The sequence below is a fragment of the Panthera leo genome, chromosome A1 (assembly GCF_018350215.1).
Source record: "Panthera leo isolate Ple1 chromosome A1, P.leo_Ple1_pat1.1, whole genome shotgun sequence".
NCBI lineage: Eukaryota > Metazoa > Chordata > Mammalia > Carnivora > Felidae > Panthera > Panthera leo.
The window spans coordinates 142,274,671-142,292,169 of record NC_056679.1 but is presented as its reverse complement, the minus strand read 5'-3'; the positions used below and the strand labels follow the sequence as shown (position 1 = coordinate 142,292,169).

The window sequence follows — 17,499 nt, the reverse complement described above, 5'->3', positions numbered from 1 at the left end:
TTTTCCAAGGAAAACAAAAACGCTAATTTGAAAAGAAATACACACGCTTATGTTTCTTGCAGCATTATTTATGTTAGGCAACATAAAGAAGAAATTTGAGTGTCTGCTGAAAGATGAATGGATAAAGAAGAAGATACACATACATACACATACACAATGCACTATTACTCAGCCAAAAAAAAAAAAAAAAAAAGAATGACATCTTGCCATTTGCAATAACGTGGACGGACCTAGGAGGTATTATGCTAAGTGAAATAAGTCAGAGGAAGACAAATACCACATGATGTCACTTATATGCAAACTCTAAAAAACAAATGAGCAAACAACAACAACAAAAAACCTGAAAGAGACTCATAAATACAGAGCACAAACTGATGGCTGCTGGGGGTGGGGATACAGAAGTGGAGGGATGGGCAAAATAGGGGAAGGGGATTAAGAGGTACAAACTTCCAGGTACAAAATAAATAAGTCACAGGGATATAAAGTACAGTATAGGGAATACAGTCAATAATATTGTGTAGCCTTGAATGGTGACAGATGGTAACTATACTTATGGGAAGTATTTCATGATATAATTTATAAATGTCAAATCACAATGTTGTACATCTAAAACCAATATAGTACTGTCTACTGCTATAATTCAGTTAATAAAAAAAAATAAAAAGTATTTAGAGCAGAAAAAATGTCATTGTCCCCAACATATTGTTTAACAAATATTATTATTCTTGGGGCACCTGGGTGGCCTAGTTGGTTAAGCATCTGACTCTTGATTGATTTCACCTGGTCATGATCTCACGGTCATGAGATTGAGCGCCACCTCGGGCTCTGCGCAGAGTGTGGAGTCTGCTTAAGATTCTCTCTCTCCCTCTCCCTGCTTGCACATGCACATGTTCACTCTCCTCTCGAAAAGAAAAAGAAAAAGAAAAAGAAAAAGAAAAAGAAAAAGAAAAAGAAAAAGAGGAGGAGGAGGAGGAGGAGGAGAAAGAGAAAAAGAGAAGGAGGAGGAGAAAGAGAAAGAGAAAGAGAAAGAGAAAGAGAAAAAAGGCCATGTCAATCATCTGAAATGGATTTTTAATGAGGAAAAATTATAGTCTTGGATGATTCAGAGAAAGAGGCAGAAAGAAGGCAAAAGAAGTATACCTAAATGTGACTATTAAAAAAAAAAAAAGTACATTAAATTATCAGCATTCTGTCCTAGATCCAAATAAAACAAAAAAAATTAAAAAGGAAGCAAAAAAAAAAAAGGAGGGGTGAACAATAGCAATGTTTTCAAAGAAAATGAAATCATCATTTTTAACCTAAGACCATTATTAAATATAACTGGGTATGTTCATAGAGCATTTACTATAAAACACCAATAATTATTATTATTATTATTATTATTATTATTATTATTATTATCATCACCATCATCATCTCCACTTTGGATCATGTACCTGAATTATATACTCTCACAGAGAAGTTTTTTCAGAATAGATATACTGGCATTTTTAAAAACAATTCAAGTATTTAGGGAAACTTTTTTTTTTAAGCGAAATTTATTCTAAATTGCTTTTGAAATGCTTTAAAAATCACTGTTAGTAATTAGTTTATTAATGTGAACACAAATGTCTATGAACAGTTTCTTAAATTTTATGGGAAAAATAGTCATTTATAACTAGGTCCCAAAAGGAGTACAAATTATGTATCATCTATTTATCTCTTCCATACTAAGCCATTCTAGTTCTTATACCAATTAAAAGAAGAAAAATTTTGGATTCCCCTGATATACAGTGTCCTGTGACTCATTCATTTATTATTATTTGACCCACTGAAAACACCTCCCCCTTAGTCCAAAACTATTACTCAATTCCATTTATTTACTACAGACAAAAGACCTTAAAAAAATACCTTTTAGAAACAACCTAAGAGAAAATTAAAGAAATCTCTGAAAGTTAAGAACTGAACTATTCCCTTATCTTTGAAATGACAGATATTCTTGCATTTCAATTTTTTTAAATTTCAATTATAAAATGACACTACAAGGAAACAAAGATACCATAGCACTCATAGTGGGCACTTGATACAGCAATTATTACCTACTCCAATTATGCAAGACTTCAGAATGCCAACCAAATTCTCAAAACTGTATTCAACTGAAATAAATATATACCACAGAGCACGTTTAGCTGGGGCTGGAAACACAGAATAGCATAATAAAATGCAACAATTCTAGAGTCAAATGGTGTGCATCAATAACTTTTGGAGGGCATTAACTGTTTATGAGGAGCCTGACCCCTAGTGGTTAGCAACTATGGCTACATACACACAAAGGAAACAGCCAGTTTTGTGCAAGTGTGGAAGAGAAAATTTAAAACTAAGCGTTTTGTTTGTTTTGTTTTTTATTTAGAGAGAGAAAGTGAGAAAGCATGAGGGGGTGAGAGGCAGAGAAAGAGAAGAGAGAGAGGATCTCAAGCAGGCTCTACACTGTAAGCACAGGCCCTATGCGGGGCTTGAACCCACAATGAGATCATGACCTGAGCTGAAAGAGTTGGATGTTTAACCGCGTAAGCTACCCAGGTGCCCCCAAATCAAGTGTTTTTATTGGATCTCAATTTCTACCCAAAGTAAGAGAAATCCTTGTTACTACAAGTATGAAATCTGAGCTCAAATTACAGTTTAGCTTTTATTATCCCCATTTATTGTACTTCATAAAACCATTCAGAAAATCATCTCATCTTAATTCCTATTTCACAAGAATATGAGATTCAGAGAAGTTTAGGAACTTATATTGCATCGACTGACAGTGGACACATATAAAAAGTGTAAACTGGTAACTTCTTTACCCATGAGTAACAAACAAACAAAAAAAAGTCAACCTATATGCTACACATTTCCCATACTAATACACTTATTTGGGAAGGAACCATTTCTTTTCAATGCCTGGCATACAATCAGCACAACTCTACAACTTTTCCTTTAATGCACTGGATCTTAAAGAACTGTGTTCCTGGGGAGAAAGCTGTAGGTCAAACACTTACGAGAGCTGTACACAGGAGTCAGTTTAACAGCAGCTGTAGAATAAACACTTCCTCCCACTCCAACCATATTAATCATCTGTACCACACATCCCACTGCAACCATTGTTAAAATTCCCTCCACATTCTTTCTTCAGCAGATTTCTAAGTGTTGGTAGTGTTCTACACTCATCTTACTCCATACCCATTTTCTAGGATTCATTTACATCAAGAAGTCAATACTTCCCAAGTCTAGAAATCCCGCCTAAAGCTCTTTGCTTTGCTTCCAACTTACAGATCCAAAAGCCTACCATGTATTTATATTTTGATACCCCAGCATCATTTTAAATTCTCTGGATTTAAAGCTGAAAACAACTTGATGCCCATATATCTTTTTCACATAATGTGTTTTTATTTAAGTAGGCCCCATACCCAATGCGGGGCTTGAACTCACAACCTTGAGATTAAGAGTCACATGCTCTATGAACTGAGACAGCCAGGCACCCCAATGCCCATATATCTATTCTTCTTCCTGTACTCTCTTTCTGAATGACCCACCATCTAAAAACCTGGGTGTCATTCTTGAGCCTTCCCTCATCCTCTGCTTCTGGGGCCAGGTCCAATCAATCACTACGTGCATATTCCCTTGAGTACAGTTACTTCACACTGCCGCTTCCTTAGTTCTGGCCACCATTACTAACCTGCTTCCTATCCTGCCTCCCTGTCTTCATTTCTCCAAGTACCATATCCCCACCACACAAATTACAAATCTTTCTAAAGCTCAAATTGATCAATTCATCAATTCTTTTACTTTCCTCTTTAAACCACTTCTATGGCTCACCACCACTCTGTGGGAAAGATCCAAACCTAACAAGTTTTCCTACTTTACAAGACCCTGCAAAATCTAACTAAACTTATGTATGTAGTCTCATCTTTTCCTGTCCTCCACCAACAACACCGCACATTTCTCCCTGTCCAACTCATGCACCAAGTTGATTTTCCATCCATTCTGAGCTACTTTTAATTCCCTATGTCATGTTATTTCCTGCAACTAGATATGAAAATGGTATCCCTGTTACCTGGTACCTATTTACGCTCTTCCTTCTCCCTATTCTTTTACTTAGGTAACTCTTGCTAATCATAATATCTCAGTCAAGCAAACACTTTACAAGACCCCACTACTTTAAAATATCTCCAAAACTTAATTAGGTATCTCTCCTCTGTGATCCCTATACTTGCCCCAAAAACAGCCACTAAATCACCGAATTGTGGTACCCACTCACTTGTTTATCCTTCACACCAAAATGTGAGCTCCTTGAGCTCATACACAGTGCAGCACTTGGCACATAACACATGATCATAAATGGTTGTTTAAAAAATGAATAGAACCTGCAACATACCCCAAAATCCATTACTGTATTTACTGTATTTTAAACTTACTACATTTCTAGTTTTATAAAGCATCCGCAATAATAAAGGAAATGTCCAAAGAGATGTTGTGATTTCCAAAGAGATGTTGTGATGGTCAGGTTTCTGTGGCTAGGCTATAGTCTTCAGTTATTAATAAAACCCTAATCTAGATGTTGCTGTGAAGGTATTTTGGGCATGTGATTATTAATCAGTTGTCTTTAAGAAAAGGAGAATAGTATTTGACCTGGTAGGCCTGATCAAATCAGTTGAAAGGCCTTAAGAAAAGAACTGAGGTTTCTCTGAGGAAATCTCACCTGGCACTGGAGCTTCATCTTCTGCTTCAGATTTTCCAACCCTTCCTGCCTGCCCACTCTATGGATTTCGGACTAATTCAGCAAGCTCCCACAACCACATAAGCCAAATCCTTTTAGACTGATACAGGCACCTACTAAACAAAAGTAGACACTAAACCAGACCACCCTGCATATAAACTGATAAAGGGGTCAAGAAGACCAGAAAAAGTCGTTAATTTTAGCTGAAGAAGCCCTGTGCTGGGCAGCTTATGCTCACTGTTTCACTTAATCCTCACTCCAACCCTATGGAAGTAGTTATTATTCCCATTCCTTCCTTCATTCAACAAATACTCTGAGTGCCCACCATATATCACTGCCAGTCACTGTTCCAGATGTGATCAAAAAAACCTGAAAGCACACAGACTAGGTCTCTGCCCCTGAGGAGCTTAGAGTACAGGTGATGACACTGAGACTGAGTGGTTAGAGAAGCCTGCCTCAGCTCACACACCTTGAAGTCAAGGCACCAGAATTTCAACCTGAATTGTATGGTTCCAAAGCTCTTGCTCCTCTAATTCCAAGGCTAGAAGCCACATTCACCCTGGAGGAACTCTAACAAGCTGGGTACCCAGAGTATGTGCATTATAAGATATATAGAGTGGCTTGTACCCAGATGCCATAGTGAGTAACACCTACAGTAAGTTCCCAAGAAAATTAAGGATGACACAATCCTTAAGACATGGGTCTTCCACTAGAGAAGCAAGTGTGGATCCAGGAGCAGTATAAGGTCACTACTAGCCCTAGTTCCCACAACCATCAAAATCCCATTCCCCAATCCAAGTCCACTTTAAAAATCTTCAGAGTTGTTTGGGTGGGTTTTTTTAGATTCATATAGTAACTGAAGGAAGATGGGGGAAGTGAGGGTGTGGTGACCTGCAAAACATTTCTGGGCTAGCTCAGACTGGGAATGAAAAGGAAGAAAAGGGTGGAAAAGATACTTAGAAAGTTATCTAGGATAGTGACTAAAAAAGTAATGAAAGCACTGACAAAAGCAGTCAAAGTGTTGACATAAATTTTAATGGAATCATAGGAGAAAATACTTAGTACCACCTAATTTACAGTAGGTACTTAATAAATATTCATTTTTTAAAAACAGCTTTACTGAGATAAAATTTGCATAATATACAATTTACCCTTTTAAAGGATAGAACTTAATGGTTTTTAGTATTTATAGTGTTGTGAATAGATCATCTATCAATCTAATTTTAGAAATTTTCATCACCCCAAAAAGAACTTTCATAACCATCAGCAATCCCTCTCCACCCTACCCCCAACCTCAGGCAACCACAAATCTACTTTCTATCTCTATAGATTTGCCTATTTTGGACACTTCATGGTAAATGAAATCATATAATATGTGGTCTTAATAAATTTTTCTTGATTATGAATCAGAGCTTCTGGAAGAAGAGCTAGTTCTGAGAAGAAACATTACTGTGACATGATGATACCAATCAATGGGAGTTCTAAACAGTCACCTGAGGAAGCAACTAAATTTTTATGCAAAGCATTATGTCTTCCAACTCCAAGATTCTAGGCCACCCAGAATAGAGAAGAGAAAGGACCCCCAAAATTGGAGATTGAAATTTACAAGGACAAAGATTATAGAACACAAAGAGCAGAGAGCTGACTGCATTTAAGTACACATGTACTTAGGAGCTGGAAAAAGGAATGAAGGAGAAAGAATAGGTCAAAGGCAGAAGAATCAGAACACAATTACACAGAATGAGGAAGAGGGGCCACCTGCAGCGTAGAAAGCTGCAGAGTTCAAGGAAAAAGATAACTGCAAAAAGGATACGTAATTTATTAACTTTGGAAAGCTGAGTTTCAATATTCAATAGTATGTGTGACCAGTTCAGAAAACAAGTAACAGCTTTTAAGAGAGAAAATGAGTAGCAAAATATGGACAGAAAGAACACAGCCTAGTCTTCAGGGTTTTGAAAAGGATAAAAGGCAAATGTGCAAAATACTTCAAGAGTGCAAAGTGTTTTTTTTTTTTTTTAACTTTTTAAATTTTATTTTTGAGAAAGAGAGAGAGAGAGACAGAGTGCAAGTAGGGGAGAGGTAGAGACAAAGGGAGTCAGAGAATCCAAAGCAGGCTATGGGCTCTGAGCTGTCGGCACAGAACCCGATGTGGGGCTCCAACCCACAAATGCAAGATCATGACCTGAGCTGAAGTTGGACGCTCAGGCGCCCCAAGAGTGCAAAAGTGTTCTTAAATTAGTTATTTCTTAAGTTAGTTATTTCTATTTTCCTTGTACATTTTCTTAAGTTACCAGACAGTAAAAATTAAGAAAAAACAGTTCTAAGGAATTATCTTCTTTAAAATGAGACTCCCCCAAAAGTTCTTTATCATCTTAAAACATAAGTGTTATTCCCAGGGTCTCTATATGATGTACAATCTACATGTTTGGACACACATAGGATATCAAAAATATGTAAGACACAATAAAACCTTATATACACAAATCATAACTTTGATTTCTCTATGTAATAATTTTTTGGGGGCTATGAAAATAGCCATGGGAATTTTACAGAAAGAAGTATAGCTAAGATAATTGGGCAATCACTAAAATAAAATTCATGTTATAACCCAGCCCAAACCCATCATCAGCTTTATACTCATAATTTCATGTCTTTCAATTTCAAATACAAACAAAATGCATGTTCCACACTTTTTTACTTCTATTTATCAATTAGGCAAATATGCTTTATATTCAAAAAAAGAAATCAGAATATGTATTTTTTTAATTCCAAATTAAAAAAAATTTTTAACATTTATTCAATTTTGAGAGATTAAGAGAGACAGAGCACAAGCAGGAGAGGGGCAGAGAGAGAGGGAGACACAGAATCCCAAGCAGACTCCAGGCTCTGAGCTGTAAGCACAGAGCCTGACACAGGGCTCCAACCCATGAACCACAAGATCATGACCTGAGCTGAAGTCAGATGCTTAACCAACTGAGCCACCCAGGCACCCCAATTCCAAATTTTCAAATGAGACTGACTCTTCATGAAAAGCCCTAATAACAGGATTTTAAAATATTCCCTTTTTAGAGTAAGTTAAAAACGTGAGGCAATATTATCTATCCATAACTTCTAATTGTAATGCTCAGAGAGCACACTTGTAACAAGAAGAACAAAATGGCTTGAGGTTACACTGAATTAGGAGCAAAATGGGAGGGGCACCTAGGTGCCTCAGTCGTTAAGCATCCAACTTTGGCTCAGGTCACAATCTCACTATTTGTGAGTTCGAGCCCCTCATGGGGCTTTGTGCTGACAGCTCAGAGCCTGGAGCCTGCTTCGGATTCTGTCTCCCTCTCTGCCCCCTCCCTGATTCACACTCTCTCTCTTTCTCATCTCTCTCTCAAAATCAAATAAACATTAAAAAAAATAATAAACAAAATGGGAAAATGAGAACTGCACATAAGATTAACTATAAAAATTTACAGATGTAAAATGTCACTTACCTTTTTAAACATAACTAGTGAGATGACCGCTGATGCTGTGAAAAGTGCTGCTATGATGATCATCATAATTCCAACAGGAATACTTTGGTTGAGACCAGTAAGGGATGAAATCCAACCACTAACAAGTAATTTTTTTAAAAAAGAGTATGATTAGACAAATAAGTTAATGCCAGGTTTTTAAAAAATAAGGACCAACACATATTCAGCACTTATAAGCCACACAATGTTTAAATTCTTCATGTTAACTCTTTTAATTCTCACAAAATCCCCTTAAATGCTGTTTAAAAAAAGTTTTTTTTTTTTAAACATTTATTATTTTTGAGAGACAAAGCATCAGTGGAGGAGGAGCAGACAGAGACGGAGACAGAGAACCTGAAACAGGCTTCAGTCTCTGAGTTGTCAGCACAGAGCCCAACGCAGGGCTCGAACTCACAAAACATAAGATCATGACCTGAGCTGAAGTCGGATACTTAACCGACTGAGCCACCCAGGCACTCCATAGATAGACGTTGTTTTAAATCCTTATTATACACATAAGCAACTGAATCAGAGATATTCAGTAACTTTCTCAGTCATATAGCTAATAAATGGCATAGTCTAAATTCAAACCTAATAGAAAATGCCAGAGCCTAAAGTGTGTACCACCAGATTTTACTTTTTAAGTATAGGCGTTCATTATTACTTTAAGTTCATTTTAAATTCTGCTTAGTTATGGAAAAAAATATTTGTAAACCATATATCTAACCAATGATTAGCACGCAGAATATATGAAGAACTTTCAAAGTTCAACAGTTAGAAAAAAAAAATTCAATTAGAAAATGGGCAAAACACATGAAAGGATGTTTCATCAAGAGGCTATAAAGAGGCTATATAAAGGCTATAAAGAGGGGGGAAGATCACATGAAAAGATGTTCAACATCATAAGTCACCAGAGAAATACACCTTATAACCTCAGTGAGATATCACTATCCATCTATCAAAACAGCTAAAATTTTAAAAAGTGACAACACTAAATGCTGGCCAGAATGTGGAAGCTGAGTAACTCATACATTGTTGGTGGCAATGTAAAATGGTATAGTCATCCTGAAAAAGTCTGTTAGTTTCTTAAAAAGATCACTAAACATGAAACTTCCATATGAACCAACAATTATACTCTTGGATATTTATCACAGAGAAATGAAAACAGATGTTCACATAAAACCTGTTCACAAATGTTTGTAGAGGCTTTATTTATAATAGCCTAAAATGAGAAAAGTCTAGTCCTTCACTGGTGAACGGATAAACAAACTGCGGTACATCCAGAGTTTTACTGAGGAATAAAAAAGAAAGAACTACTGCTACTGATACACACAATAACCCAGATGAATCTCCAGAGAACTACGCTGAGCACAAAAAGACAGAAGTTACTTATCCCATGACGCCATTTATACAACTTTTTTTTTTTTAAGTGGGCTTCATGCCTAGCATGGAGCCCAATGCAGGGCTTGAACTCACAGCCCCGAGATCAAGACCTGAGCTGAGATCAAGAGCCAGGCACCTAACCACTGAGCCACCCAAGTGACCCCATTTAAATAACATTCTTAAAATGGCAAAATAACAGAAACGAACAACACATTAGTGATAGCTGGGGTTAATAAGTGGATGAGGGCAGGAGGGAAATTAATGTGCTACAAAAGGGCAACATGAGGGATTCTCTGGTGATGGAAATGTTATCTCTACTTATGACTGTCCAGATTCTTGTTTTGAAATTATACCATGGCTTTGCAAGATGTTACCCTTGGGAAAATTTGGTATAGAGTTTTATTTCTTCTAAATGTGTGAGTCTGCAATTATCTCAAAATAAACAGTTTAATTTTTTAAAAAGTTGCTGGATCACATGAGGTTGATCTTCAAACAGGTCATCCGGTATGGCCCCTTCCTATCAGTCTCCTGTGCTATTTAGCCACTACACATTCTGTTATGCTCAATTTTAACACTTTCTTCTGAATCTGTGCTGAAAAAAACTAAACAAATTACTTCAATTTCATAAGAATAAAAAAAAAAACTTGTGCTGTTAACATAAACAGTGAATTTTTTAATGAAACATTTAAGAACATTTTCTTTCCCTCATATGCCAAAGACTAAACACACTATTAGAAATGATAACGAATGCTACGTTTTTTAAGAACTGATTTAAGGTATCTATAAAAATTCTCTACCTGTATACATGCCCATTAGGAGATCCACAAAGCTACCGATAATTGTCTGATTGCCAGTCTCTATTCTGATTTGGTGGTAGCACACTAAACTTAAGTCCTCAATTCACTCCAGCTACATGCTTATTTTAGTTTATGTACAGTGCAGCAAAACTGTCTTGTATATGGTGTTGTTTATAAGAACTCAACTGTATGTAACTCAATTAAAATACAAGAGAGGGAGGGATAATTTTAGAGATGTGTACTCTTCTACCCATTTTTTCATTCAAGGAATGATTGTTCCAAAGTGTATGAACACAGATACAAATTTGCTATTATCTCCTAGGTTGAGTCCAAATAGTTTCAGTTTCTGAGGGTCTCCCAGAGTGAGCATTGCAGGGATACCATTTTTCAAAGACAAGTGTTCACATGCATGTGTTTGTATGGAAATATATGTTTATATACCTAAAATAGTGCTTTACACATAACAGGTACTCTTTTCCTTTAAATCCTACAAGTTCTTTCCTCTCCCCTCCACAATCCTTGGCCCAGCTTTGACCACTCCTCAGTCTTTTTACTCTTCCTTTTAGTACCTGTTATATATACATTTCATTTAAACTAGATACAATATGCTGTTTTTAAAAATGGCAACCTAGGGGCGCCTGGGTGGCTCAGTCAGTTAAGCATCCAGCTCTTGGTTTCGGCTCAGGTCATGTTCCAACAGTTTGTGGGTTTGACCCCCACAATGGACTCCAAGCTAACAGTGTAGAGCCTACTTGGAGTTCTCCCTCCCTCCCTCCCTCCCTCTCTCTCTCTCCCCCTCCCCTGCTCACTCTCTAAATAAACAACTTTAAAAAAAAAAAGTTTGTTTGTTGAAAAAAAAAAAAAAAAAGATGGCAACCTAATTTTCATATAGAATGGTTTGCCCAAAGGTTATGCCTTAGACATTTTTTAAATTGCATTTTTTACTATTTTTACTTTTGATAATCTGGCTTTTCTATGTTAACTATTTTTAGGAAGCCAAAAATTATATAGAGGTACTACACAAACAGATTAAAACTAGAGTAATTAAAGTAAACGGCTTACCAGTTGCCCCAATTATGAAATCCTGCAGCTTGGAGTACATGAACAGCAAACTGACAAATATAGACGAAGAAGAATACAAAGAATCTGAATGAACTGTCACTCCTTTAAAAAAAAAGGGGGGGGGGGAGGGGAGAAGAGAAAAAAGAGGAAAATGTCATTTTTCTCAGTACTTTTATATTCACATGAACAAAGACATTTAAACATTAAGAAATAAAAATATTTTTAAAAATACCACTGGCAACCACTAAAGGCTATCATAATAATGTACGTGAACCCTTTTTCCAATACTCAATGATGACACTGTAACTCCAACCTCATTTTTGGTCCTTTCACTTTTCAACTGTACCACAAACATTATGGCAAAAAAAATTTGTTTTCTTTTCAATTATTAAACAGTTTGAGTTATAATTAACATACAACAGCAAATACTTTAAATACACATTTTGATAAGGTTTGACATAAGATATACCCATGAATCTACATCAACAAAATAATGAGTATTTTCCAAAAGTCTCCTTGTGCACCTGGATAATCTCTCCGTCTTCATTTCACTCACTGTTTACTGTCACTACAGTTTTCATATTTTACAATTTTACATAAATGGGATCATACAGAATATACTTTTTTGTCTGCTTTCTTTTACTCCGCCCAATTATTCTGAGATTCATGTGTGTTGTTGCATGTATCGAGTTCATTACTCTTCACTGAGTAGTATTCCACTGTATAGATAGACCACAGTTTGTTTATTCATTCAACTACTGATGGACTTTTAAGTTAAATCTAGTTTTTTACTATGACAAATAAAGCTGCTATTAACATTCATGTATAAATCTTCACATTAACGTAAATTTCCTTTTCTCTTGGGTAACTATCTAAAAGCAGAACAGATAGGTCACCTAAAAGGTATACGTTTTAACTTTTTAACAAATTGCCAAACTGTTTTCCAGAGAGGTTATTCCGTTTTATAGTCACGGTGGCACTGTATGAGTATTCCAGTTCTTCCACACATCTCACCAACACTTGGTATAGTCAACCCTTTAAATTTTAGTCATTCTTATAGGTATATAATGCTATCTCATTTAGTTTGAATTTGCATTTTCTAATAGCTAATGTTGTTGAGCACTTTTTCATCTGCTTTTTGCCATCCATACATCTACCTTCTGTCATGAACTGTTCACATCTTTTTTCAAGGTTTTAACTGTCTTTTCCTCTTATTGTTAGGTTTTATGAGTTTGGACATACCACTCACTTATCAGATAAATGTCTGGCAGGATTTTCTCCGTCTCTGGCTTGTCTTTTCATTCTTTGTAGGATGTCTTTTAAAGAGCAGAAGTTTTGCCTTTTTAGGGTGTCTTTTAAAGAGCAGAAGTTTTGCCTTTTTATGAACTCTAATTTATGAGTTAGTTCTTTTATGGATCTTGAAATTACTGTTTTATCTGAGAAATCTTTGACAAAGCCAAAAACACAAGAGTTTTTTTTTTTTCCTCTGAAGGTTTTATACTTTCAGTTTTGCATTTAAACTTATGTTCCCTTTTGAATTAATTTTTTAAAATATAGTATGAGGTATGGATTAAAGTTTTTTCTTATTTACACAGCATTTATTTAACAGACTATCCTTTCAGCACTACATTACCATTTTATCTTTTTGAAAAATCAGTAATCTATATATGGGTGGGTTTATTTCTGGACACTGTTCTGTCCTACTGTTCTACCTGCCTTCCTTTATGTCAGTATCACACTTATGATTATGGTGGTTTTCGATTAAGTCTTCAAATTAAGTGATGTTAGCTATCCAAACTTATTGCCCTTTTTCAAAGTTGTTTTTGTCATTCTAGGCTTTTATATTTCTCTATACCTTTCAGAATCACCTGTTCAATTCCATAAGAACAACCTGCTGGGATTTTTACTGGAATTGCATTGCATCTACAGATCCATTTTGAGAGAATTCAAATCACAGTAACATCAAATCTTCCAAACTATTTACAAGGTATACTTCTCCTATTATATTTTCTATATAGATGAACAAGAGATCTGCAAATAGTTTTACTTCTTCCTTCCTAATCTGGATGCCTTTTCTTTCTTTTTCTTGCCTGTTTATACTGGCCAGGATTTCCACTACAATGTTTTATGGAAGTGTTGAGAATGAACATCTTTATCCTGTTCTTCACCTTAGGTAGAAGGATATAGTCTTTCAGCATTAAGTATGGTGTTAACTGTTATAATTTTTCATAGATGCCTTGTTTTCATCCTGAGTGATTGAGTGTTGAATTTTTTCACGTTGTATTTTAACATCAATTAAGATAATCTTAGAATTTTTCTATTTCAGTTTATAGTATGGTAAATTATTTAATGTCAAACCAACCATGAATTCCTTGAAAAGCTCTATCCACTTGATCATGATACGCTATCTTTTTAACATATTACTGTATTTGATTTGTTTGGTAAGATTTTCAACTGTCGCAAATTTACTTCATTCTCTTTTTATCACAGTGACCATTCCAATGCCTAAACACATATTTCAAGGTCCTTAACATTTCAACTTACTCAGTACCAGCATAAAACTCCGTTTCCCTCATCAAAGACAAAACCAGAAGCCACAGAAATAAACCTCAACTTCCTGCTCAATACAATGACGTTCCAAGTTTATATATGCCACCAACCTTTCTTACTGCTTATCTATGAGGAGGCAGTATCACTCATGTCGAAATCAACACTTGCATGAAAATATTTAGTCCATCACTCTATTCCTCTGGAGCATTCTACTTCAGTAGTTACTCATCTTGTTTCCTAAGTGTCTTCACTTCTTCCACTAGGATCTTCCCAGTGTATAAACACATAGTTTTCATCTTCAAATAGCCTTCCTTTAGCCTTGTCTTCCCTGCTTAACTTCCACCTCCTTGATCTCCCTCCTTCTCACCAATAAGTCTTGATTTCCTCTACACATCCCATTCCTATATATATAAAATTTATTGTCAAACTGGTTTCCATACAACACCCAGTGCTCATCCCAACAGGTGCCCTCCTCAATGCCCATCACCCACTTTCCTCTCTCCCCCAACCCCCATCAACCCTCAGTTTTAAGAGTCTCAGTATGTTCTCAGTATTTAAGAGTCTCTTATGGTTTGCCTCCTTCCCCCTCTGTAACTTTTATTTTTTTCCCCTCTTCCCCTCCCCCATGGTCTTCTGTTAAGTTTCTCAGGATCCACATATGAATGAAAACATATGGTATCTGTCTTTCTCTACCTTATTTCACTTCGCATAATACTCCCTAGTTCCATCCACGTTGCTACAAAAGCCCATATTTCATTCTTTCTCATTGACAAGTAGTATTCCATTGTATATATAAACCACAACTTCTTTATCCATTCATCAGTTGATGGGCATTTAGGCTCTTTCCATAATTTTGGCTATTGATGAAAGTGCTCCTATAAACACTGGGGTACAAGTGCCCCTGTGCCTCAGCACTCCTTATCCCTTGGGTAAATTCCTAGCAGTGTTATCGTTGGGTCATAGGGTAGATCTATTTTTAATTTTTTGAGGAACCTCCACACTGTCTTCCAGAGTGGCTGCACCAGTTTTCATTCCCACCAACAGTGCAAGAGGGTTCCCATTTCTCCACATCCTCTCCAACATCTATCATCTCCTGACTTGTTCATTTTACAGACCCCATTCCTATTCACTTCTCAATCCACTGCAACATGGCCTCTTGTAATGTATTCCTCCAAAGGTACTTCAAAGTCATGACCAACCTATGAATTTCCAATGAACTTTCTCAAGTCTCTCTTTGTTTTTTTAATGGCATCTGACCTCTTTCTCTAACCTAGATTGCTTCTCAGTATCTTATTTCAAGATCCACCTCCATGTCATATTGTAAAACTGTGTTTACAGGAAAGCTTCCTAGGTGATGATTATATCTTCCAATGTTTGAACCACCGACTATAGGATGAAGTCCAAATAATGTAACCAAGCATATCTCTGTCTTCATAAAATAAACTGAAGAACATGTCTTGCTATGTCAATGCTTTTATTTATACTGTGTCTAAAATGCTCAATATAGTCCTCTTTTCTGCCCAGCACACATGTACTCAGCTTTTAAGATGAGTCATTAAGTTGGGGGCGCCTGGGTGGCTCAGTCGGTTAAGCATCCAACTTCAGCTCAGGTCTTGACCTCACAGTTCAGGAGTCCGAGACCCGCAAAGGGCTCTGTGCTGACAGCTCAGAGTCTGGAGCCTGCTTCCAATTCTGTGTGTCTCTCTCTCTCTCTCTCTCTCTCTCTCTCTCTCTCTCTGCCCCTCCCCCACTCACTCTCTGTTTCTCAAAAATTAATAATTTTTTTTTAAAAATTAAAGAAAAAAAGGTGAGTCACTAAGTCTACTCCCCATTCAAAGAGAGGACAATTAAGTGCTACTGCTTAGAAAGGGGAGAATCCACATTTATGATTTCAAATTCTGTAAGAAAGATCTGTCCTTTCAGCTCCATTTGTTTATATCCGTATGGACTCATGGATATTTTTCTAATCTTTGGGTTAAAATTAAACACTATCATTTTGTTGCTAAAATTATTCCAGCTTTAGCCTTTCAGAATCTGTTTGCTTAAGCACTTAATCTCTGCTCATGTTGTATTTTCCCTGTTCTAGAATCAGTCATTTCTCCAAAGCACACAAAAAAGCAGATTTTAGTAGTTTATGACTAATGTTTTCTATATTAGATTTAAATCAAATGGTTCCACTTTCACAGTAATTCTACCAGTAATATATAACACCAAGGCTGGTATTACTGACTATAAAACTTAGAAAACTTAACCAACAAAAAACAAGTAAGTCCCACAACAAAAAAGTTCACAATATAAAAATGCTATTTTGGGAGCTCCTGGGTGGCTCAGTCACTTAGGCATCTGACTCTTGATATCAGTTCAAATCATAATCTCACAGTCTGTGAGACTGAGCCCTATGTCAGAAGCTCTGCACTGATAGCACAGAGCCTGCTTGGGATTCTCTTTCCCTCTTTCTCTGCCCCTCCCCTGCTTGTGTGCACTGTGGGGGATAAGCTGAGGAATGCCCCAGGCTTACATCAATGGGTTAACAAGGCGTAAAAAAATACAAAGCCATAAAATACTCACACCTGAGTTTGGGTAAACCAGATTGCCACCCCAAGAATGGGGGGGTGCAAAGGCACCCCAAGAATAGGGAGGTGCAAGGAGCCAGGAATAGGGAGGTACAAAGGCACCCCAAAATAGAAAGGGGGAAACAGACAGGGAGGGGGGAAAGACCCTAAACAGGAACAGGCGCAAAGGTGCCCAATACATAGGTATATGAAATAAGCGAGATTAGATATTCAGGGTGGAAGCACCCCAATTCAGGGTGGAAGCACCACCAAGTACTATAGCAGAAAAGCTGCTTTCACAGGAGGATAAGGCCAAGTTAGGTAAATTGTTGAACCGGACTATGGACCACTACACTGCAAGCAACGCAGCCCAGAGTGGACATGGTTAACAAAAGAAAAGGTGCCTTATTAACCCTGAGGTTATTCCCCCATCTGTCTCATCCCCTAGGATAGCTACGTTAAACAGACACGGCGCCTCCTGTCTGCTGTTAACAATCATCTGCCCGGCGCCAGATGGGGACCCAAACCCCAACACCACATATATGTTTGTTTTATATGGACCCAAACCCCAACACCACATATCTTCAAAAAACCCTTTTCCCTCACGTCCCCAAGTTGATATTCCCAGTTTCTTTGTCTCTTTGTACACGCCCATCACATTCGTAAGCTTTCTGATCTGAATAAATACAGGGCAAGGACCCTTATTTGGGGCTCGTGTCTTTTCCCAGACATTAGCCATCTATTGCTTTAATCCTGCATCTACTCTTGCTGGCCAAAAGAGAACTTTATTTTTTTTTTTTTATTTATTTTTTAATATATGAAATTTACTGTCAAATTGGTTTCCATACAACACCCAGTGCTCATCCCAAAAGGTGCCCTCCTCAATACCCATCACCCACCCTGCCCTCCCTCCCACC

At 36.9% G+C, this 17,499-nt stretch overlaps 1 protein-coding gene across 2 annotated transcripts in view; it reads right to left on the bottom strand.

Annotated features, from left to right (window-relative positions):
• SCAMP1 (secretory carrier membrane protein 1) overlaps positions 1–17,499 on the bottom strand; it is a 136,567-nt gene that overhangs the window by 10,561 nt on the left and 108,507 nt on the right. For both annotated transcript variants that reach the window (XM_042941903.1, XM_042941912.1), the window contains exons 7-8: positions 11,481–11,582; positions 8,221–8,338 (exon numbers count right to left, since the gene is read on the bottom strand). In XM_042941903.1, the coding sequence (XP_042797837.1) occupies positions 8,221–8,338; positions 11,481–11,582 (220 nt within the window). The remainder of the gene's footprint in view (positions 1–8,220; positions 8,339–11,480; positions 11,583–17,499) is intronic.